The sequence below is a fragment of the Asparagus officinalis genome, chromosome 6 (assembly GCF_001876935.1).
Source record: "Asparagus officinalis chromosome 6, Aspof.V1, whole genome shotgun sequence".
NCBI classification, from domain to species: Eukaryota; Viridiplantae; Streptophyta; class Magnoliopsida; order Asparagales; family Asparagaceae; genus Asparagus; species Asparagus officinalis.
In genome coordinates, this window is record NC_033799.1 from 10957168 (window position 1) to 10979758 (window position 22591).

The window sequence follows — 22591 nt, forward strand, 5'->3', positions numbered from 1 at the left end:
TGCTTTCTCATCTTCTAACTTATTATCATTTATTTGGTCAGATAAAATTCGATCATCATGTTTTTCTTTGTTCTGTTTAAGTATTTCATTAACTCACCTTGCTTAAGTATTTCATTAACTTGAACTTTATATGTTATTTTCAATTTAGTAAAATAATTTGCTTTCTGAAAGAATTTTGTTTGTATATATCGTTCTTGTTGTCAAACTTTAATTTTTTTAATAGAAGTAAGAGTCTTAAATTTACTAAAAAGCATTGGTACAAACATACATTACATACGTGTGTAAAGAATTGTATTGGCTTGATTTGTTTTCATCTTTTGAAATTACACATGCTATCACTTTCATAATAAGTATGTACACATATCGGCTTATAACTATGACACAGATTTGTAATTAGAATGTACATTTAATTGAGTGTTCTTGTAACTATAAGCTATTAACCAACTGTCTAATACAAAGTTTAGTCTTATTTCTATACATGTATCAGTTTAAACCACTATACAACCACCTGGTTAAATAAATGATACTTGTGTATGAAAATAAATAATAAGTGAGAGTATATATCAAATTAACATGAAAAAACCTTGTGATGTAAACATGCCTAAAACAAATGATCAAAGGATTGTATTGCAGGGCTAGCTGTTTAAAAAAAGTGAAGAAACACTAAAATTTTGAAAGGTGTGCTTATAGCTAATGATTTTCCTTTCTTCACTTTTTTAGTGAAAATTCTACCAACACTTCCTAAACATTAGTCTTGTAACCTCTTTTGCAGTTCTCTGATAGTTCACCCTAATAAATGCAAGCATCCTCAGGCGAAGGAGGCCTTTGAAGGTAACTTGTTTGGTTACTTCTTATTATCTGGATTTGAACTACTTAAACTTCTTTTGGTTGTATCTTCTTGTTGTTTAGAGAAGTGGCAGGGGAAATTATATAGCTATTCTATAGTGTCATAGTTAAAATATGGTAGTGTTAACAAATGAATACTTCTGCTTTCTCATCTTCTAACTTATTATCATTTATTTGGTCAGATAAAATTCGATCATCATGTTTTTCTTTGTTCTGTTTAAGTATTTCATTAACTCACCTTGCTTAAGTATTTCATTAACTTGAACTTTATATGTTATTATCCATTTAGTAAATTAATTTGCTTTCTGAAAGAATTTTGTTTGTATATATCGCTCTTGTTGTCAAACTTTAATTTTTTTAATATAAGTAAGAGTCTTAAATTTACTAAAAAGCATTGGTACAAACATGCATTACATACGTGTGTAAAGAATTGTATTGGCTTGATTTGTTTTCATCTTTTGAAATTGTACATGCTATCACTTTCATAATGAGTATGTACACATATTGGTTTATAACTATGACACAGATTTGTAATTAGAATGTACATTTAATTGAGTGTTCTTGTAACTATAAGCTATTAACCAACTGTCTAATACAAAGTTTAGTCTTATTTCTAGAATATTTTGTAATAGATAGATTATTTCTTTGGTAGATATATGCATGGTGGAGAAAGTGAGTTATAATATCTGATTCTAATTATCACATGTATTATGACAATTTATAGTCACATGTAAACTACTAAACAGATTGTTCGTATATATCATTCTTGTCGTCGAACTTTAATTTTTTTTAATAAATGTAAGAGTCTTAAATTTACTAAAAAACATTGGTACAAACATAATTTTATGTTATATTAACCCTTCTATCGTTTAATTTATATATTTGAGGATTATATATGTAAATATATTATATATCGCTTGGGTCGTACATGCGTCGACATTTATATGTTTCTGTTCCCATTTATTTCCTCTTGGGTAGCTGTTATTTGTCTATGGACTATGGACTGCTGTGCGTAAGCACTTGTAATGGCCAATGCATAAGCATTGGGGAGTGTTGAAAACTAAAAATGTAGTCACAGTGTAAAAATGTATACCCAGTGGCCCGAAGGTCTATTTCAGAGGGCAAAATGGCGGAATTACATTTGATGCGTTAAAGATTGTGGCTTATATTATAACCTCCAAAGGTATATATAATTTTATTTTGTACAGGAAGTATTTCATAGTGATAATTTTTGAAGATTTCCTATTCTCTGTTTGCATACTGGAACAGATTAATTTGCTGGAAAATAAGTCGCTGAAATTTAAAATTTATCTGAATGTTTAGGTTTCTTTAGTTACGTAGTTTCTTAAATTTATATGGTTCTGATGTGTGTGTTTAAATTTATATGGTTCTGATGTGTGTGTGTGTGTGTGTGTGTGTGTGAAGAATCTAATATTGGCTTGATTTGTTTTCATCTTTTGAAATTACACATGCTATCACTTTCATAATGAGTATGTACACATATTGGTTTATAACTATGACACAGATTTGTAATTAGAATGTAAATTTAATTGAGTGTTCTTTTGCATTTCTCTGATAGTTCACCCTAATAAATGCAAGCATCCTCAGGCGAAGGAGGCCTTTGAAGGTAACTTGTTTGGTTACTTCTTATTATGTGGATTTGAACTACTTAAACTTCTTTTGATTGTATCTTCTTGTTGTTTAGAGAAGTGGCAGGGGAAATTATATAGCTATTCTATAGTGTCATAGTTAAAATATGGTAGTGTTAACAAATGAATACTTCTGCTTTCTCATCTTCTAACTTATTATCATTTATTTGGTCAGATAAAATTCGATCATCATGTTTTTCTTTGTTCTGTTTAAGTATTTCATTAACTCACCTTGCTTAAGTATTTCATTAACTTGAACTTTATATGTTATTATCCATTTAGTAAATTAATTTGCTTTCTGAAAGAATTTTGTTTGTATATATGAACTTTATATGTTATTATCCATTAGCATAATCAGCAGCTAATTGAGTGTTCATAAATTGAAAATGATAATGTGTGCATGTACATGTGTGTGTCAACTTGAGATTCTAAATTGTGAAATAAAGTTAGACATAATTTTGTGTCTGCAAATGATCATATGTTACCTGAGGGTATATATCACTTAATTTATGACACTGATAAAATCACTAACATGTACTCTATAAATTAATGCCTTATCATTTGTCAAAAGTAGGATAATCTTATGTATGAGTGTATACATCTGATTCATTCATGCTAATATATAATCAACAGCTAACTGAGTGTTCATAAATTAAAATTGATAATGTGTGCATGTACATGTGTGTGTCAACTTGAGATACTAAATTGTGAAATAAAGTTAGACATAACTTTGTGTATGCAAATGATCATATGTCACCTAAGGGTATATATCACTTAATTTATGACACTGATAAATCACTAAACATGTACTCTATGTACTCTATAAATTAATGCCTTTAAATTTTGACTGTCATATTAGCTGTTTATGCATATGCAAATATACTATTCATAATTATTATTTATAAATATTATTGTGAATAATGATTAGATTTTTTGCATTGGGTAAAATGTTAAAGAAATGAACATACCGCCAATACATTTTCCAAAATGACAATTTTTTTGAAGGTCCTCCATTAGCTGGTCAAGTTTGATTTTAAAGACTCTTGCTACAATATCTGGCCTCTCATTTGTCTTGTCCACCCATTTCTTCTAACGTTGCTTTGATTTCTAACAGCCCTGGATTTGCTGTCATTGTTATAAAAAGATCCGATTCCCCATAACACGACATAGAGATATTGCATCTTGATAATTTTGATTCATATAACGTGGACCTCCTGTGAAAGAAGATGGCAATACAATCCTTTGTCCAACTTGAGATCCTTCTGTATCTCCTCTAAAAACAGCATCCTTTATTCCACAGTAACAATTCAGCTCTAATGCTTGGTTTGATTTGTTTTTAACCCAGTGAAGTCTATCTTCTTCAATGCATGTAACAGATCAACAATATAGGTTTGGAATAATTTTCCAGAGTAAAGTAATGTCTTCCTTCAGCTTGACGCCTGTTGTATACGAAAAGAGCATATTCCCTCATTGTCCATCTTTTCTTTTTTTTCAACTTGTTATTTGATGCTTCCAATAACTTTACTCCCAGCCTATAGCCATCCTTCCATAAGGAAAAAGCAATGGTATTGCATTGCCATGAAGCTGGGGTGTAGCCGCTCACTAATTCTTGACAATCCTAACTTTCGATCATCGCACAACAATATCTCGGAATACCTATTGTTTCTTCAACATTCCCACAATTAGTCCTGCAATTTCTGATGCAGATGGCCATTTTTTGTTTCCTCCCATCACCACTCCCTTGACGGCCATGATCACCAATGCTAACTGTCATTAACTCATCTTCATTAATTCTATCTCGTACCATGCGGAAGCTTTTGACTAATACATTGATTGAGATCTAACATTTCAGTAGTCCTTGACAATACCCTCATCTAGTTTGTTTGGTTACATTTGATGGACATCATCCTGTTTTCGATTTCATTTTCCAGTATCATATATGTATAATTGACAAAATTTTGGAGCTGTTCCAGGTACAGGTTTCAAAGACCCTATACGATGATGATTTTGACCATTCAGACGGAAACAATATGGTCCTCCACCATTATTGTAAGTATTATCAATATTTCCTCCCGAGGAAGTAAAAGCAAAAATACTATTATAGGATCTGATTATTTCCTTAAATTTATTACTTTGTCTGGCTTCCACTTGGGGTATAAAAGTTCTCGAGAAAAACTGGGAGGTTCTTTTAACAGAGGGAATTTTATTTTCCCTTTGCCACAACAAGAGAAAGGAAGGTCTTTGGTTTTCCAAATTTTTCTGCTCTTGTCCTCGTACCACAGCATAGCTTGGCAATATTCACAAATAACTTTGGGTGGTCCAAAATTTTGTGCCTTATTTTGGTCAACTGCAATTCAATAAGAATAGCATTTTAATTAGTGCCATTATACATATTCATACAAAATTAAAATTTTTAAGAGGTGCAATTCAGTAAAATGTGTTATCTAACATGATTTTTAACAATAAAGTCCTCATGTTTGAAATTGTAAATTAACTTTATAGTTCATTTTATTACCTACTATACAGGTTAATTAAGCTTCAAATTATATGTTTTCTTACTTGTCTGCTGCTCATTTGTAGCTTCAACGGTTGCATTGATGATAGAAGGTATAATCTGTGGCTTTTATACTGACGCATTTTTTGCCTTTTGCTGTTGGGCATTCACTTCATTATCAACAATTATTTGATCATGCTGTTGTTTTGCCAGGCTCAAAGGATGTTATTCTGAGTAGGATAATGTTGATTTCTCATCTTCCTTTTGATACTGTCTTAGTGTCAAATCCCTTGGTTTAGCATGCCAATCCTGCGTACATATACAACTGTTAGACATAAAATATCAATATTAAAAAAATAAAAAAAAAAAAAAATCCATAATAAAATGCCATCAGATTCTCGATATTTTGTGTAGTTACTTGAGATGAACTCTGTTGATCGTCGCTCCAGTTGCTGCGAGTTAGTGAGGTGCAAAACCTTTGATTTGTAAACGTACACCTCTTGGCCTAAATTGTTTGATGTATGCCTATGGAGGCTAACAGAAAATATTTGCGTTTCTTGGAGGCTTGTTTTGATCTCATTACATTAACAGCGAACTTGTTGTTTTATCTCTTTAAATTAAGAGGAACTTATTTGAAAAGCCGCCTGCTGAAACCACTAACACCTCTGTATGATATTTTAGATTGAAGACAAAGATCACTTAAAACTCAAATAAAATTGAAAGTATAGTTGGAAGGTTGCTCATCTAAACTCTGGTCCTAATTAGCCAGTAAACAAAGTTAACATAGAATAATACTAAATCACAGCTCTTGAATTATCATTTTATTTCTGCAGGAGAGTGAAGGGGACAAAGAAACCTCCCTGTCGCCTACGTGGTAATTTTTCGTCTTAGGGTTGTTTTGTTTTTTTCTCATGTCACTTGATATTTCGACAACTCTATGTTTGTCTGTGGAACTTGTGAAGTGTGTCTCTTCTGGTTGCGGAGATGTAACAGCGCGCGATTTGAGGACTGGGTAGCTTTGTTGAGGAAACGAGTTTGGAAGTATCGGCCTTCAGGTTTTCCACACCGGCTGCCAAAAACTCGGAAAATGCCGAGTTGGTTCTTGACTCCAACAGCTTGCGCATGATCTAAGGCCTAATGCTCAACTCTTGATGAGGAAATTTATTCTTTTAGACTTGTTCGATACTTTTTGTCGATGGTAGTAACATTGGTATTAGTACTGCCGCGTCGAACGATTGCTGGTTCTTGCGAAGCTTGGGTTTTATAGAATTGTGGATTTCCATGCACAAAACTAAATGTTTTCTTGTGTTGAAAAGCATCAAAGCTGTATACAAATTTCGATAAATTAATGCATCTATTGGCATGACTCTGTAGCTTAAATATTTGGTAGCTGACAAATTGTCTTTTGAAAAGTTGCATCTAGTAATATAAGCATTATTCTTGTGAATACAGTGGGAAAGACATAAAAAAAGTATATTCAAGTATAATATGTATGCATTTATATATGGCAGCCGCGACAAGCCTTTTATCGAATCCTTCTGTGCTTGCTACGTTAATTTGTTTTCTCCGATTCTGCTTGCCCTTAAATAAGGGTCTTTCCTCTGTTAACTTTCTAACTACCCCGTCGATCGCTGTGACTTTTTTATATTTACATTGTCCGCGGCAATTATGTGTCTACAATCCAATAGCCTGCACAGATTAATGTGCGCTAGACTCACAAAAATATATTTCAAGCCAGTCTTTCTATCTTTGTTCTCGATATTGAATGACCAGTGTAAACAAAGTCCAGACATACAATAATTGTACTGTAGTTTTGCTACACTTTTTTATTCTGGTTATTAGTCTTGATTGTTTACATACTAATGTACTCATGTAATTTTTCAGCAGTTCAATTACTACATTGTGCCATATTTTCCAGTTTGTGTGCGTCGCGTTAAAAGTTCACTTGTAATGTAATATATTTGCATCTCGCCTCCTAGAGTGGAAAAGAGTCATCACAATAAAAAAAAAATAAGTTTCCTCACCTCTTCATCTAAATTTTTTTCCAGTAAGTTAATTACATTATTGAAAGCATTTGGATCTTGCTAATTTATTTATTCTCTCTCCTTTCTGGCGGCTCGTCATTTGATCTTGTCCACCATTTCTTCTAACGTTGCTTTGATTTCTAACACACCTTGGATTTGCTGTCATTGTTATAAAAAGATCCGGATTCCCCATAACACGACATAGAGATATTGCATCTTGATAATTTTGATTCATATAACGTGGACCTCCTGTGAAGAAGATGGCAATACAATCCTTTGTCAACTTGAGATCCTTCTGTATCTCCTCTAAAAACAGCATCCTTTATTCCACAGTACAATTCAGCTCTAATCTTGGTTTGATTTGTTTAACCCAGTGAAGTCTATCTCTTCAATGCATGTAAACAGATCAACAATATAGGTTTGGAATAATTTTCCAGAGTAAAGTAATGTCTTCCTTCACTTGACGCTGTTGTATACGAAAAGTAGCATATTCCCTCATTGTCACATCTTTTCTTTTTTTCAACTTGTTATTTGATGCTTCCATAACTTTACTCTCCAGCCTATAGCCATCCTCCATAGGAAAAAGAAATGGGTATTGCATTGCCATGAAGCAGGGGTGTTAGGTCACTAATTCTTGACAATCCTAACTTTCGATCATCGACAACAATATCTCGAATACCTATTGTTTCTTCAACATTTCCACAATTAGTCCTGCAATTTCTGATGCAGATGGCATATTTTGTTTCCTCCCATCACCACTCCTTTGACGCCATGATCACCAATCTAACTGTCATTAACTCATCTCCATTAATTCTATCTCGTACCATGCGGAAGCTTTTGACTAATACATTGTTGAGATCTAACATTTCAAGTAGTCCTTGACAATACCCTCATCTAGTTTTGTTGTACATTTGATGGACATCATCCTGTTTCGATTTCATTTTCAGTAATATAATGTATAAATTGACAAAATTTTGGAGCTGTTCCAGGTACAGGTTTCAAAGACCCTATACGATGATGATTTTGACCATTCAGACAGGGAAACAATATGGTCTCCACCATTATTGTAAGTATTATTCAATATTTCCTCCCGAGGAAGTAAGCAAAAATACTATTATAGGACTGATATTTTCCTTAAATTTATTACTTTGTCTGCTTCCACTGGGTATAAAAGTTCTCGAAGAAAAATGGGAGGTTCTTTTAACAGAGGGAATTTTATTTTCCCTTTGCCACAACAAAGAAAGGAAGTGCTTCTTGGTTTCCAAGATTTTTCTGCTCTTTCCTCGTACCACAGCATAGCTTGGCAATATTCACAAATAACTTTGGGTGGTCCAAAATTTTGTGCCTTATTTTGCGTCAACTGCAATTCAATAAGAATAGCATTTAATAGTGCCATTATATCATATTCATACAAAATTAAAATTTTTAAGAGGTGCAATTCAGTAAAATGTGTTATCTAACATGATTTTTAACAATAAAGTCCTTCATGTTTGAAATTGTAATTAACTTTATAGTTCATTTTATTACGCTACTATACAGGTTAATTTAGCTTCAATATTATATGTTTTCTTACTTGTCTGCTGCTCATTTGTAGCTTCAACGGTTGCATTGATGATAGAAGGTATAATTGCTTCTGGCTTTTATACTGACGCATTTTTTGCCTTTTGCTGTTGGCATTCACTTCATTATCAACAATTATTTGATCATGCTGTTGTTTTTCAGGCTCAAGGATGTTATTCTGAGTAGGATAATGTTGATTTCTCATCTTCCTTTTGATCTGTCTTAGTGTCAAATCCCTTGGTTTAGCATGCCAAATCCTGCGTACATATACAACTGTTAGACATATAGTCCAAATATTATAACTAAAATGCATCAGATTCTCATATTTGTGTAGTTACCTTGAGATGAACTCTGTTGATCGTCTCCATGTTTGCTGCGAGTTAGTGAGTGTGCAAACCCTTTGATTTGTAACGTACCCTTCTTGCTAAATGTTTTGATGTATGCTATGGAGCTAACAGAAAATATTTGCGTTTACTTGGAGGCTTGTATTTGTCTCATTACATTAACAGGAACTTGTTGTTTTATCTCTTTAAATTAAGAGGAACTTATTTGAAAAGCCCCTGCTGAAACCACTAACACCTCTGTATGATATTTTAGATTGGAAGACAAAGATCACTAAAACTCAAATAAATTGAAAGTATAGTTGGAGGTTGCTCATCAAACTCTGGTCCCTAATAGCCAGTAAACAAGTTCAACATAAATAATACTAAATCACAGCTTCTGAATTATCATTTTATTTCTGCAGGAGAGTGAAGGGGACAAAGAAACCTCCCTGTCGCGCTAGGGTAATTTTTTCTCTTAGGGTTGTTTTGTTTTTTCTCATGTCACTTGATATTTCGACAACTTATGTTTGTCTGTGGACTTGTGAAGGTGTCTGCTTTGTTGGGAGATGTAACAGCCGCGGCGATTTGAGGACTGGGTAGCTTTGTTGAGGAAACGAAGTTGGAAGTATCGCCTTCAGGTTTTCCACACCGGCTGCCAAAACTCGGAAAATGCCAAGTTGGTTCTTGACTCCAACAGCTTGCCATGATCTAAGGTAATGCTCAACTCTTGATGAAGGAAATTTATTCCTTTAGCTGTTGATATTTTTGTCGATGTATAACATTGGTATATAGTACTGGCGTGAACGATTGTGGATTCTTGCGAACTTGGTTTTATAGAATTGTGGATTTCATGCACAAACTAAATGTTTTCTTGTGTTTGAAAAGCATCAAAAGCTGTACATTGATAAATTAATGCATCTATTGGCATGAACTTGTAGCTTAAATATTTGGTAGGCAAAATTGTCTTTTGAAAAGTTGCATCTAGTAATATAAGCATTATCTTGTGAATACAGTGGGAAAGACATAAAAAAGTATATCAAGTATAATATGTATGCATTTATATAGGCAGCCGCGACAAGCCTTTTATCGAACTCCTTGTGCTTGCTACGTTAATTTGTTTTCTCATTCTGCTTGCTTAAATAAGGGTCTTTCCTCTGTTAACTTTCTAACTCCCCGTCGATCCTGTGACTTTTTTATATTTTACCATTGTCCGGCGGCAATTATGTGTCTAACATCCAATAGCCTGCACAGATTAATGTCTGCGCTAGACTCACAAAAATTATTTCAACCAGCTCTTTCTATTTTGTTCTCGAATTGAATGACCAGTAAACAAAGTCCGACATAAATAATTGTACTGTAGTTTTGCTACACTTTTTATTCTGGTTATTAGTCTTGATTGTTTACTATACTATGTACCTCATGTAATTTTTCAGAGTTCAATTACTAACATTGTGCCATATTTTCCAGTATTGTGCGTCCGTTAAAAGTTCACTTGTAATGTAAATTTTGCATTCTCGCCTCCTAGAGTGGATGTTTCCTCACCTCTTCATCTAAATTTTTTTCCAGTAAGTTTAATTACATTATTGAAAGATTTGGATCTTCTATTTATTTATTCTCTCTCCTTTCTCTTCTATTTTAAATTCACACCTTCATTTTTTTCTTTGTCATTAAACAGGGCTGGTTGCTTCTCTATACTTTGAATTTTTTCCTGTGAAGATGAGAAAATGTATTCCTTTTTCTGCCTCCCTACAAAGGAATGCAATAGCTAATGCATAAAAGTAAAGTATTATCGATTAAATATCCGTTGTAAACTTAATTTTGATTGGAATGTAAATAATGGAAAGCTCGCCTGTCAGTGTGGATGTATCATCAACTTCTCATCCAAAAGTTTATTCATCCAGACAATCCTTCAATATGCAATCAACTTGATTCTAGGTGATAATGCATGGGATCAACTACAGAGGTAAGTTCGATATCAATCTCCAAAGATTTTTATGTATTGAGTTTTTGTCCTTGACATTTCTCTTCTATTTTTAATTCACATCTCCAACTTTTGATGGAAAAATTATCAGCTCCATTTGCTAAAACCTATGTAAACTCAACTTTTTTTTGAAAACCAATGTGGATTAATTGAGTTTTTTCTCCTCTCCTTTCTCTTTTATTTTTAACTCACATCTCCTTTTTTTTATTGTCAGTAAACATATCCAGTTGCCCAAAACAAATGAAAAGTCAATTTTTATTCAAAATTAACGTTGATTGTATTGGATTTTTTTGGATTTTTTATCCTCCTTTATCTTCTATTTTTAATTTTTCTTTTTCAATTATCAAGCAAGTTGCAACATGAAATGCTAATTTCTTCATTTTGAATACCCAATTACATGCTCTGAACATCCAAGTTTATCCAATTTAATTGTATCATAAGATAACACCTTTAAATGAATAAATGAAATAATAAATAATAAATAAATAAATAAATTAATTAAAAAGATGAGAATTCTAACCTTCAAATTTCTGATGCAGATGTTTCAGAAACAATTTCAGAAGCTTATTTTTGGTGTGGTGTAGAAGGAAAACAGTATACTGTGGTTGTGGGTGAGAAGGAAAAAACCAATTTGTAGGAGAGTGGGTGTGGAGTTGGAGGAGAACGTGGGAAGTTTCAGAAGCTTAGTTGGTTATTCATGAAAATGTGGGAACGTGGGAAATATCTTGTGTATTATCATTATCTATCTATGTAACTGTTATTGTTAAAATACCATATGTTACTGTTCATTAAAGTTTTTAATGTTGGTTGTAGATGGTTATTTTTGTAGATGGTTATTTAAAAAATGGGAGAGGTTCTAATAAAAACCTCCTTAGCCTAAAAACTAAAAACCTCCTTCATCCAATGGCTAGGATTCAGTTAAACAGTCAACAGACACATGCATTAATTACCTCATTAAACACATGTATTAATTACATCAACACAGTGAATCCAAATTCACTACAGTGAACCCAGATTCATTACCTCAACGAACACGTCCTTTACTGCAGTGAATCCAGATTCACTGCAGTGAATCTAGATTCATTACCTCAACGAACACATTTTTCACTACAGTGAATCCAGATTCATTACCTTAACGAACACGTTTTTCACTGTAGTGAATCCAGATTTGTGTTCGTTGAGCTAATTAATGCATGTAATTAATGCATATAATTAATGCATGTTTTGTTGACTGTTTGACTGACTCCCAGCCATTGGATTCATCTAGATCCAATGGATAATAGTGATTTTTAGTTTTTAGGCTAAGGAGTTTTTTTATAGAGAGAGAGAGAGTGAGAGTGAGAGGATAAGTGAGTAAAATTAGATGGAAAGAACGCAACAAAGATAACATATTTGTAGTTGCTATTATTTACGCGACCGAACCGTCGTCATCGAGAACAAAGCAATTCCTGGCGAATAAATTCAAATAAAAAAAGAAAAAAAAAATTCAGTTCCCTAGTTTTGAGCCATCAGAGTAATCGAGGGCGAGAGAATTTGGCAAATGGCGGCGGAATGGAAATTCTCGCAGGTCTTTGGCGAGCGTGCCCCCGGCGATCCCGTTGAAGATGGTCAGCAATTAATACCTTTTTTCTTATTTATTTCTTTTATAAAATTTTAATTAAGTGTATAAGTTATGGGAAGATAAAAGTTTAGAGAAGGATGCTAATTTGCTAAATTTTGGAAATTTTGGTGACTGTATTGATTTGCTTCTAAGGTAATGATAGTTAAGGGTTTTCTTTGGCAATCATCCAAAATTAGGGGTGTTTTCTGATATTTGCCCTATTTTTAAACTATGGGAGACAAGCAGTAAAATTGGAAGACTATGAAATGTAAGTTTTCACAATCTTTAGGGGTGCACCTGCCCGCCTAAGCTTGTAACAGTTTTCAGCTTGTAACGATTTTCAGCTATTTGTTAAGGGGGAACAAATAGTAAAATTGGAAGACTAAAAAATGTAATTTATGAATCTTCACAATTATCTAAGCAAGGAACATAGCAAAATTTCCAGCTATTTGTAATGCGATTTGGCAACACATTGGTTGCTTTCTTGCTTGACCTCTAACAATTTTCAGATATTATCTTTTACGAAGTTAGTTTTCTTGCTCAAGAAGTGGTGTTCTATTGTTAAGCAGCTGGTAACAAGTTAACTCACTTAAGCAACTGGTATTTTACAATGTGCGGGCCTTTTTTTATTTTTTTATTTTATTTATTTTATTTTTGAGAGAAACAATGTAAGAACTGTGGGTTACTAGTTTAGCTCTTTGTTTGTGTAATGTAAAATTTAGCTAAAAGTTAAAGCCCTGATGCTTCACTGTCCTACATGATACTGGTCAAGTTAAAGTTATCTGTTTGCAGTTGATATTATATCTGCAATTGAGTTTGATCGTAGAGGGGAGTATTTAGCAACTGGAGATCATGGTGGTCGAGTCGTTCTTTTCAAAAAGATAAATGATGACGACGTAAGTTTCATTATTTTGTTCAAATATTTGTGCATTACTATGCATATAACAGGATGTGTTATGCATTAGATCCACACTCTAGACATGTATTTTTTGCATAGCGAAGTTTGAAAGGTGACTTGACGTATTCAGTTGATTCGCGAAACATGTACCAGCAAACTTCTCGGAAAGTGTTGGAAGGCATGGATCATCCTGCTACAGCGAATCCTAAATATGTCTATAAGACAGAATTTCAAAGTCATGAGCCCGAGGTGTGTTTTTAGAAACTTTACGATTCAATTATGCCGAAAACTCTGGCTGATTAAAACATGGCACATGTTGCTATTTGGACTGTTGTTTCTAATGATATTTGCCATTTGTAGTTTGATTATTTAAAAAGTTTGGAAGTTCAAGAGAAGATCAACAAACTGAGATGGTGTGCTGCTCCCAACAACTCTCAATTTATCCTTTCCACAAATGACAGGACGATTAAGCTCTGGAAGGTAGGTTTCATTAAAAAATAATATTTTTGGTGAAAATATAGACTGTGTATTGTAAACTGTTTTTCTTTTCCTGTTTCTTTCTATCATTCTTTTAGTTTTTCATTTTCTTTTTCTTCTGATGAAATAAGTTATCAGTTCAATGCAAAGAAAATAAATGGTTATAGGAACCCTGCATAATGCAGTTTGCCCGTTTGGTAATCAGGTGTTGCAACACAAAGTGAAAAAAGTTAAGGAAATTGTTCATGTGGACCCAACTCCACATGTATTTTCAGAAAATGTGCTTTTGGCTGAGAAGAGTTTCATGGCAGGTCAAAGCGATACATCTCTTTCAAACTGTTATCATCTTGACTTGCTAAATAAAAACCCTCAGAGTACATCTCCAAGATCTCATGATGGTCCTAGCATGGTAAGTGTTATGATACTATGAAGATCCTTGGGCACATATTTATGCTAACATGTATTAATGCTAAATAATTCAATAGCTATCTCTCATAAAGTTCTAATGAGGTTTGAGTTCTGAGTTGAACCTTGATGGAGTTGATCTATTTTTTATATTAATCTTAAGTCATATATACTGATTAGATCGCACATGACATGTGGTTAGAGAATTAGTTGGATTACGGCTTGAACCTGATCCATTTAGTTCTAACATGTGCTCAGTCCAACCACAAATTGTCCAGATTGGCCTCAAGAAAATTAAATATATTATTAGTTCAGGCCAAAGCTGAACTACGCCCATCCTTGCGCTCTGGAAGTTATTCTGAGTTTACAATTACCAGTCTATGGTATAAGTTTTGTCGCCGTTGAACTATTGTTTGAAGATAATAGTGCAGTCAATTCATAATTTTAAATGGCCTCTTCATCCAAAAGCTTAAGCTGATGGTTCTAGGCTACTAGATGCATTTAAGCAACATAACATTTGCACTCATGCCAACCTTTGAGCCACATGGAAAGGGCTCCAGTTTAAATATGACTCATCTGGAAAGAGAGAATAAATCCTGGTTAATAAACATATTTCAAATTGAGTTGATGGTCTAGATCCAGGACCTCCTGAATCATGGTATTCTGGTACCTAATAAAAAATCCACTTTGTCAAAAGCTTAAGCTGATGGATTGTGGGCTCTACATTTTTTTTTTGTATTGGTTACAAATTGTGAGTTAACTAAGACAAGTATATGATATGCAATGCAACACTCAAAAATATGTATACTCTTTTAGATAAACTATCGAGTTCACTGGTGTATCAATTTCCAGGCATTTAACATTGGAGAGGGTTTTTCTTCAAGATGTCAAAGGGTGTATTCACATGCTCATGATTACAATATTAACTCTATATCGAACAACAGGTGAAGTTCCATTGTCCAAACCTCTGCAGAGTGTTTCATTTTGGCTTGGGCTCAAGCCTTATTTTCTAGATTAGCAAATTCCCCTTATAATGTTAAGAGAGATTTTGAATAAGGTTCCATTTTGAATGATCTTGTATTATCTTTAGCATATACCTGATATGGGTCATATGCCATATGCAGTGATGGCGAAACATTTGTATCTGCAGATGATCTTAGAATTAACCTATGGAATGTGGAAATCAGTAATCAATGCTTCAATATCGTTGACATGAAGCCTTCTGACATGGAGGATCTCGTAGGTGATATATTTGCCAAAGCTTTTAATGGAAGCATACTTTTCATTATCATCTCCCAATTCCTTTCTGACTTCTATGCAATTTCATGATCTTCTCGAGGAATGCTAATCGAGTTCTGCGCATAATTTTTATTTTATAAAAAATTCCAGCCCTATAATGTCCTAATGCCTAAGTAATCTAACTCCCAGCTGATTGAGGTACCATTTGGGCCGGTAATCATTCATTCAATGAGCATAACTCAGAATACTGAGTGTTACTCTCCATATCATCTAGATTGCGCTGCAATCTAGCATAGCATGCTCTTACACTTGTTGTCACGAACCTTGAGAGACCATTTTCCATTCTATATCTTTCATATCTGAAGATTCATTCAACACTTGAGTTTTGACTCCCAACATTCTGCACATGGCATAGCATGCTTGATTTGTTATAATTGGTTGAATTTTCATTCAGAGGTGATAACATCTGCGGAATTCCATCCCACTTACTGTAATCTTCTAGCTTACAGCAGTTCACGAGGTTTCATCCGGCTAGTTGACATGCGTCGATCAGCATTATGTGACAAAAATGCAAGAATGTGAGCTTGTTCTGTCTATTTATCATTCTGGCATCATCATCAATTAGTAAAGAGTTGACTTTTTCAAATTTCTGATGTAATTTGCTTGGTAATTTGTTTTGACTTTTATATGATTTTGAGTTTTCTTGTACAGATTACAACATTGTGAAGCCCATGGATCTAGATCCTTTTTCACAGAGATAGTTGCTTCTATCTCCGATATAAAGTTTGCTAAAGATGGGAGACATATTTTGAGCCGTGATTACATGAATTTAAAGGTTTGTGTCTTTGAGTATATACCCCCCACCTCTTTTTTTTCCACTTATTTTGGTGCTACCAATCAACCAGCAGCTGATGCGCTGAAATTCACTTTAAACATCATTTATGCTGCCATTTAAAGAAATTAATCGGGTATCAAGGAGACTGAAGTTATCCAAATAGCTTAAATTTTTGCTGTGCTCAGTTAGTTAAATGATGTGATTTCTAAGTTTGATTTCATTGTTGGACAAAAAGACATCATATGGATTCTTGTGTACTATCTGATAAACCTTTGTTCTACATCTTTTTCTAGCCGCTGTGGAAGATTATATTCTTATTTACATTCTTGCCTTCTGTTTAATTCGTGAAGTTAATACGTGATTTAGGAGGGCTAAACTTAATTTTTAGATCTCTTAATCGTATTTGATGGTTGATTCTCCCGTCTTGGATCTTTGAGCTATCTATCGCTACACATACGACAGAGGTTAGAGGCACCGGAGGTTGTTTCCTTCGACGTGCCCTCCAACGCTCAAGTCAGTGACCGTTTCTAGTTAATCCGACGAGAAAAATAGAGTATAGTCTTGTTGACTTTTTACGCGTAAAATTGCATGCCTTGGTTTGGTGGAAATCACCATTATTTATAGAGGGTTTACGGGGGCACGTAGGTAATTTTAGTTGAGTGTGTGCAGTATTGGTTCAGATTCTACTTTACACGTATCGATAGCTGATTGGTTGAGTCGCCATTGCATAGTGATGGGACTATTGGAGTAATGGCATGTTCGAGGAGCTTTGAAGGCTCTTGTTCGAAAGGTCATAATGGCTGATGTTGCATTAATTGCTTGATGACGACTGGGCGGCGAATTGTGGGCGTAAACTGTACATTCATTAAATGCAATGTGACTTTTGATGATGCTTGTCAGGCTGTTCAATTGTTCGAGACGCCTTGCATCGGCTCTGAGCGGAGAACGCCTTTCATATCGGAGCGGATATCTAGTGGGATCCGGGTTGGAGGTGCTTTCATCTCGGATCTAGATCACGAGGCGAGTCGACTGACTTATCAATCTGGCTGTGCTTGCGGATGCTTTGAGAGTCAGTTAGTTATCATGTGGCCGCTCTTATTGGTCTTGGTAATTTCTAGGGTAGAACACCTTCAATATTCAATATTGCAATGTTCTTAAGTTAGCACAAAGTTTACCATCTAAGAAGGGGATATTATTATTATTTTTTAATAAAAAAGACTATGGTACCAACATACACCCGGTTGTTTCATTAATAAGTATTTAACAAAACATCCCCCAAAAGCCAACAAAAATCTGCCGAATCATACAAAAAGAAAGAAAAGTACTAGGAAGAGGGCAGTAAAACCTCCATCAAGAAAAAGAAAGAGCAAAATACATAAGGCTTATTGTCTCAAAAGAAAGTCTCAAAGCAAGAACTAATGCTCCTCCGTGTCAGTGTCATGCTCCGCTCTCCGCTCGATGGAAGAAACACCGTCGCTATATCTCCTCTGCGCCAGTGTGCGAAAAAGTGCTCCACATGCTCCTTATCCTCTTCTTAAAGAAGAGGTGACCAATGATTGCTATTAATCATGCTTTGATAAAATGTGGAAACATACTGTTGATGAATATTGTTAAAAATTCTATTATTACGTTCTCTCCAAATCACCCAAATGAGCGCAGCCCCTCCCAGATCCCAGAGAAATCTTGAACTATTTTTGATGTTTTGGTTTCTCAAAGTGCCCCTCATTTGCAGGATGGAAGATGGGTGTGTGTTGACCCTGAGGAGTTTCAAAACGTTTTCCCAAATATTCACAGAATACTAGACACTTACACTCGAAGAAGAGGTGATGGATTGTTTCCGCTTCATTATTGCCCAAAACGCACATGCTTATTTGAAATTGCACAATCCGCACATGCTTGAGCCTTGCCACTTACACAAAAGAAGGGGTAATTATCAAACAAGGATAGTTTGAAATTGTACGGAGTCCATTTTTGCAACCTTATTTTGAGAATGTTTGATACATGGAGAAATGTACGCTATAGAGAATTATCCTGAACTTAAATAGTGATAGAAGAATTAATTCCCATGGAGAAGTCAACAAGAAGCTGATATCATTGTGTATTGGATGGATCAAAGATGGTGAGTGACGTTGTGAAGGATCTTTATGAGCACTGTAGTGTAAAGAATCAGAGGAAATTTGCAAAGTTATGTGGGGACGTTTTGTAATTTGGGGGTAAGTATTACATTTCTCTTCTTTGATTTGTGTTTATGATTTGTAAAATATTACTTCCACATGGTATATTCACACCCTTTGTTATTCCCTCCTCTGGATTTGAATAATTTTTATTGTCGTTGCAAATTTTCAGGACCTTTTCTTTCTGTTGTATTCTATGTGTTTAGTGCCAAAGCGCACAAATTAAACATATTTTTTTACCAAGCAATTTTTCTCCAAATTTGCAGTTGTGGGACCTGCATATGGAAACCTCTCCAGTTGCAACTTTTAAGATACATGAGTATCTTCGACCTAAGGTATTTCATCTGTGTTCTTTTATGCTCTTTATTGCACACGATGACTCACGATCTTCTTAATCATTAGTGCACATGTGGGACCTGCATCTGTTTTTTCCCTTCCTTCAACATGGATTATCTACTTTCTATTGCAAATACCAACAATTGTGACCTTAAATCCTCTGATTGTGCCTTACATTTTATTTATAGTAGAAAATCCATATGGCATCATTTGAGATTTTTGACAAATCAAATGTTAGGTAAAAAAAAAATTCCTTGTACATGCCGCCGATGTATTTGAATAATTAGTTCTAAGATATATGGTCAAATACTTTTCATGTCCGATCATTTTCAATGATTTGAATGCTCAACATTTATCCCATAGACCATGGTCCTTTCCTAAGCACTTCTTTAAACTGTTAATTTTGTGGGACCTTGATGAATATGAATAAGTGGGGAGTTCAAATCGTAATTTTATCTATTCTAAATAGTTAGTTTTATTTTATTTAATATGTTAAAGCATCAGGTTGACTTTGGAGGTTGGATACTTCAAAATGTTATTTTCTCTTGGTAGGAATTTTGCTACATCCTATTGGTATAAACCGCAAAATGCGATTTTCTCTTGGTAGGAATTGTGCTGAATCCTATTGGTATAAGTCAACCTACACTGTGCAGTTGTGGGGTTGTGTGTGAGATTTGGTGTGAGAATTTAGTTTGCGGACACGATAGTTTGAGGGCATGAAGTTATTAGGAAACTCACATGGTCGACTGCAAACTTTGTTGCAATAAGTGAATAGAAGAGCCATAAAGATCGGTTGAACAAACTAGGACAAGTCATAATTAAATTTGAAAAATTCCATTGAATTGCTTCCCTAGTTGTGTTATGTTTAGTCTTTGAGTAAAATGAATAAGCTTCTGAATTGAAAATCTAACTAAAACTTGGGATGTACCTTTGCAGTTGTCAGATTTATATAATAGCGATTCCATTTTCGACAAATTTGACTGCTGCCTCAGCCAGGATGGAAGTCAGTTTGCTAGTGGCTCTTACAGGTTTGTTTGAAATACAACCTCAAAATATAATGCCAAAAGGATATTTTTAAAATATTTTAAAGGTCTCGAACTTGTATACCTCTGCCATTTTCCCTTTCACAGTAATACTTTCAAAATTTTCTCCCGTGATGGACCCGATGAAGGGATTGCATTGGAAGCTAGCAGACATCCGAACAGGTGTTTTTTGCTTATGTTGTTTTTAACATTATTTATAAAATGAACTTCCAAAGAGTAGTCTAGCACTTGAAATTAATAATAATAAAAACAAAGAAAAAAAATAGATACACTAAAGAAAAAAATATATAAATTCACTGTTGTGCTCCACGAGCCAAGACTTGTTTTTCAAAATACTTTTTTTCGTTTAGTTGCACTTGTTTATTAATGCAACTAAAAGTTAGTTTTTTATTGCATTTACTTATCTCTCTCATCTAGTACTTATCTAACGTAAAAGGTGTGCATTATTAGTCTCTTAACACTCTATATTTACCTTCTGTGGAAGGTGGCCATTGCCATTGGGTGACACCCAACTTGTTTCATCTACTTAAATTGATAAAATAAGCAAATTACAGCAGTCACACTCATAGATCCTTTAAGAATTTAAAACAAGATCTCGTTGCTATCAAAATGCAAAAAGTAATATTATTGTGACACTTATACTGCTAGGAAACACATAAAAAAGAATTTTCTTTAGACTCCTCATTGTTAGAATTTATTTGTTTGGTGTACCTGATCTACGTGAGAGTTTTGTCAAGCCAAACAATTACCTCATTTATGATGTTCTTACCAGGATATCACATAGTCATAATGGTCCTAAAACCACAAGATTGTTCACCAGATTTGCTCGTGGACATAACCAACGAGGTCTGTTTTTTTTTCCCCTGTGATTTTGCCTCCAGATTTCCTTCAGCCTTTTGATATGTTTCTCCCTGTTCTTTGTTACCCTCTGATTACAGGTCATGAGCATGAGAGTCCGAACACTGATACAAGCAATGGGGTTCCATGTGACGTGACGTCCAAATTAATCCATTTGGCCTGGCATCCTACAGACAACTTGATTGCTTGTGCTGCCGCCAACAGTTTGTACATGTACCATGCTTAGTGCTCATAGCTAGAAGCTCAGTGGTTCGATAATTTAATTTACCACTTCAGAAATCTTCATCAGCAACAGCTAACGCTGATCGATCCAAGAAGAGAGAAAGAAGCCTTGGCAATGCCATGACGAAGTTAAACAATCATCAGGAATATTACCTAAAATCTATCAGAAATTACTTAAAGTTCGATTTTTGCATGGTCATGGTGGTGGTTTATCAGGTTCTCTTTATTTGTGACAAGAGGCTCAGGTATCTCGCGCTTTATTTGACATGAATACTCAGCTACATGGGTGAAATACTCGGGGAGATGGAAAAGTAATCGATCTGCAGACCATATTTTGTACATTGTAAATTGTGGCTGTCAAAGGGTGAACCGAGGAAAGAAGGGGAGGAGGGAGGTGTTCTCCATCTTGTAATGTTGATTTTTTGCAGCTGCTTGATGTCAAATCTGTACGCTTTGAAGATGGTGTATATAATGATCTCAACAGTATTATACAAGTTTGGCCACTTGATAAGCCTATTTCTGAAACCAAATCCCTCTCTCGATTGAGAAGAGAGTCTCGCGCGTGATGATTTCGGACTTCTCTCAATTGTCTTTGCAGCAACTTTATTCTATTACCCATGTGACCGAATTTATTCGAGCTCCAAGAAATCAAGTTACGCCTTCTTGCTTCAATTTTATGTCGGGCTTCATGCCAAGATATTTTGAGGTCGACCCTCACCAGCTTTTGTTGACCACATCGACACACTCTCCCTCCTCGCACCACATAGCCTCCAATCGAAATTAAACTTTTTTTTTCTCCCTTCTTCTCCTTGTGCATTTTGGCTTCCCGCTTCTTGATTGGGGGCTAGAATTAAATAAAAGTTGGATTGGATAAAAGTTGGATTGGACAACGGTCACTCGATGAGTAACCCAAGTGATTCACTATATAGCATCGTTGCACGATACCCCGGACCTCCTTTGAACAGTTCCTGCAGACTGATTCTCGGTACATTTACGAACAGATTCCTCCAATACACAAACCGGTTCTCCAAAATTGGCATATCATATACAGGTATGCTAGATGCAAAGTCTCTTTTAGTGCACGTGCGCAAGACGCAATGCAATGTGTGCAATTAAGTGAAGTGAGAGACACAATAGAGTATATGAGCTGATGACTTTACTGTAACTAAACACGTATGTTAATTAAATGTAAAACGAAGCCATGATCCTAAAACGAGCTCTGTATAAAAATACCGAACAAAGAAACAAATTCCATTGAAAAAATGTATTTAAACATTTTGTATGAAAAAGTATTAAAAATCATAATTAGCTTCTGCTTTCCTATTATATACTTTGGAAAACTTCAAATGCGCTCGAGAAAAATTTACAATGTGCCACTAACCGAACTTGCATACCAAAGCAAGCTACCCCTAACGAATTCAAATTTTTCTAAGAGGCGAACTGCGTATCCGAATTCGTACCACCTTGACCCGCTATGTACCGCGTACCGTGTAACTATGCTGTATATAGTTTGGAAAAAGTCCGCTCCATTCAATGGTGGCTAGAAAACGATCCAATCTCTCCCTGACCACACTCCCATCTTGTTGATCGTTGCGCCAAGTGAAACCACCGCCATCAAGTCCCATAT

At 34.7% G+C, this 22591-nt stretch overlaps 1 protein-coding gene and 2 long non-coding RNA genes across 8 annotated transcripts; all 3 read left to right on the forward strand.

Moving 5' to 3' along the window:
• On the forward strand, nucleotides 377–4601 carry LOC109846427. The gene is made up of 3 exons (XR_002248502.1): nucleotides 377–678; nucleotides 773–2473; nucleotides 4469–4601. It is a non-coding gene; the product is annotated as an uncharacterized LOC109846427 (long non-coding RNA).
• Nucleotides 9497–11705, forward strand: LOC109845158. Its single transcript, XR_002248235.1, has 3 exons — nucleotides 9497–9609; nucleotides 10572–10859; nucleotides 11417–11705. It is a non-coding gene; the product is annotated as an uncharacterized LOC109845158 (long non-coding RNA).
• On the forward strand, nucleotides 12240–21602 carry LOC109844452 (serine/threonine protein phosphatase 2A 55 kDa regulatory subunit B alpha isoform-like). 6 transcript variants are annotated; one of them, XM_020413500.1, is made up of 14 exons: nucleotides 12240–12484; nucleotides 13270–13373; nucleotides 13475–13624; nucleotides 13736–13855; nucleotides 14058–14261; nucleotides 15110–15201; nucleotides 15382–15500; nucleotides 15951–16074; nucleotides 16208–16331; nucleotides 18772–18840; nucleotides 19778–19869; nucleotides 19972–20046; nucleotides 20657–20730; nucleotides 20823–21602. In XM_020413500.1, the coding sequence occupies exons 1-14, from the start codon at nucleotides 12418–12420 to the stop codon at nucleotides 20966–20968; spliced, it is 1560 nt and encodes a 519-aa protein (XP_020269089.1). In that variant the 5' UTR covers nucleotides 12240–12417; the 3' UTR covers nucleotides 20969–21602. The 6 variants fall into 6 exon arrangements, with proteins under 6 accessions (XP_020269089.1, XP_020269092.1, XP_020269094.1 ...); XM_020413501.1 differs by having other exon boundaries at nucleotides 12241–12484; nucleotides 13529–13624; nucleotides 20823–21599; XM_020413503.1 differs by lacking the exon at nucleotides 14058–14261.

What these genes read in the sequence shown, in the direction of transcription:
- LOC109844452 (XM_020413500.1), top strand. Translation starts at nt 12,418, where the DNA reads ATGGCGGCGGAATGGAAATTCTCGCAGGTCTTTGGCGAGCGTGCCCCC. An exon ending in TTCAAAGTCATGAGCCCGAG is followed by an intron (nt 13,625 to 13,735) that starts GTGTGTTTTTAG and finishes TGCCATTTGTAG; the next exon opens with TTTGATTATTTAAAAAGTTT. An exon ending in TTTGCTAGTGGCTCTTACAG is followed by an intron (nt 19,870 to 19,971) that starts GTTTGTTTGAAA and finishes TCCCTTTCACAG; the next exon opens with TAATACTTTCAAAATTTTCT.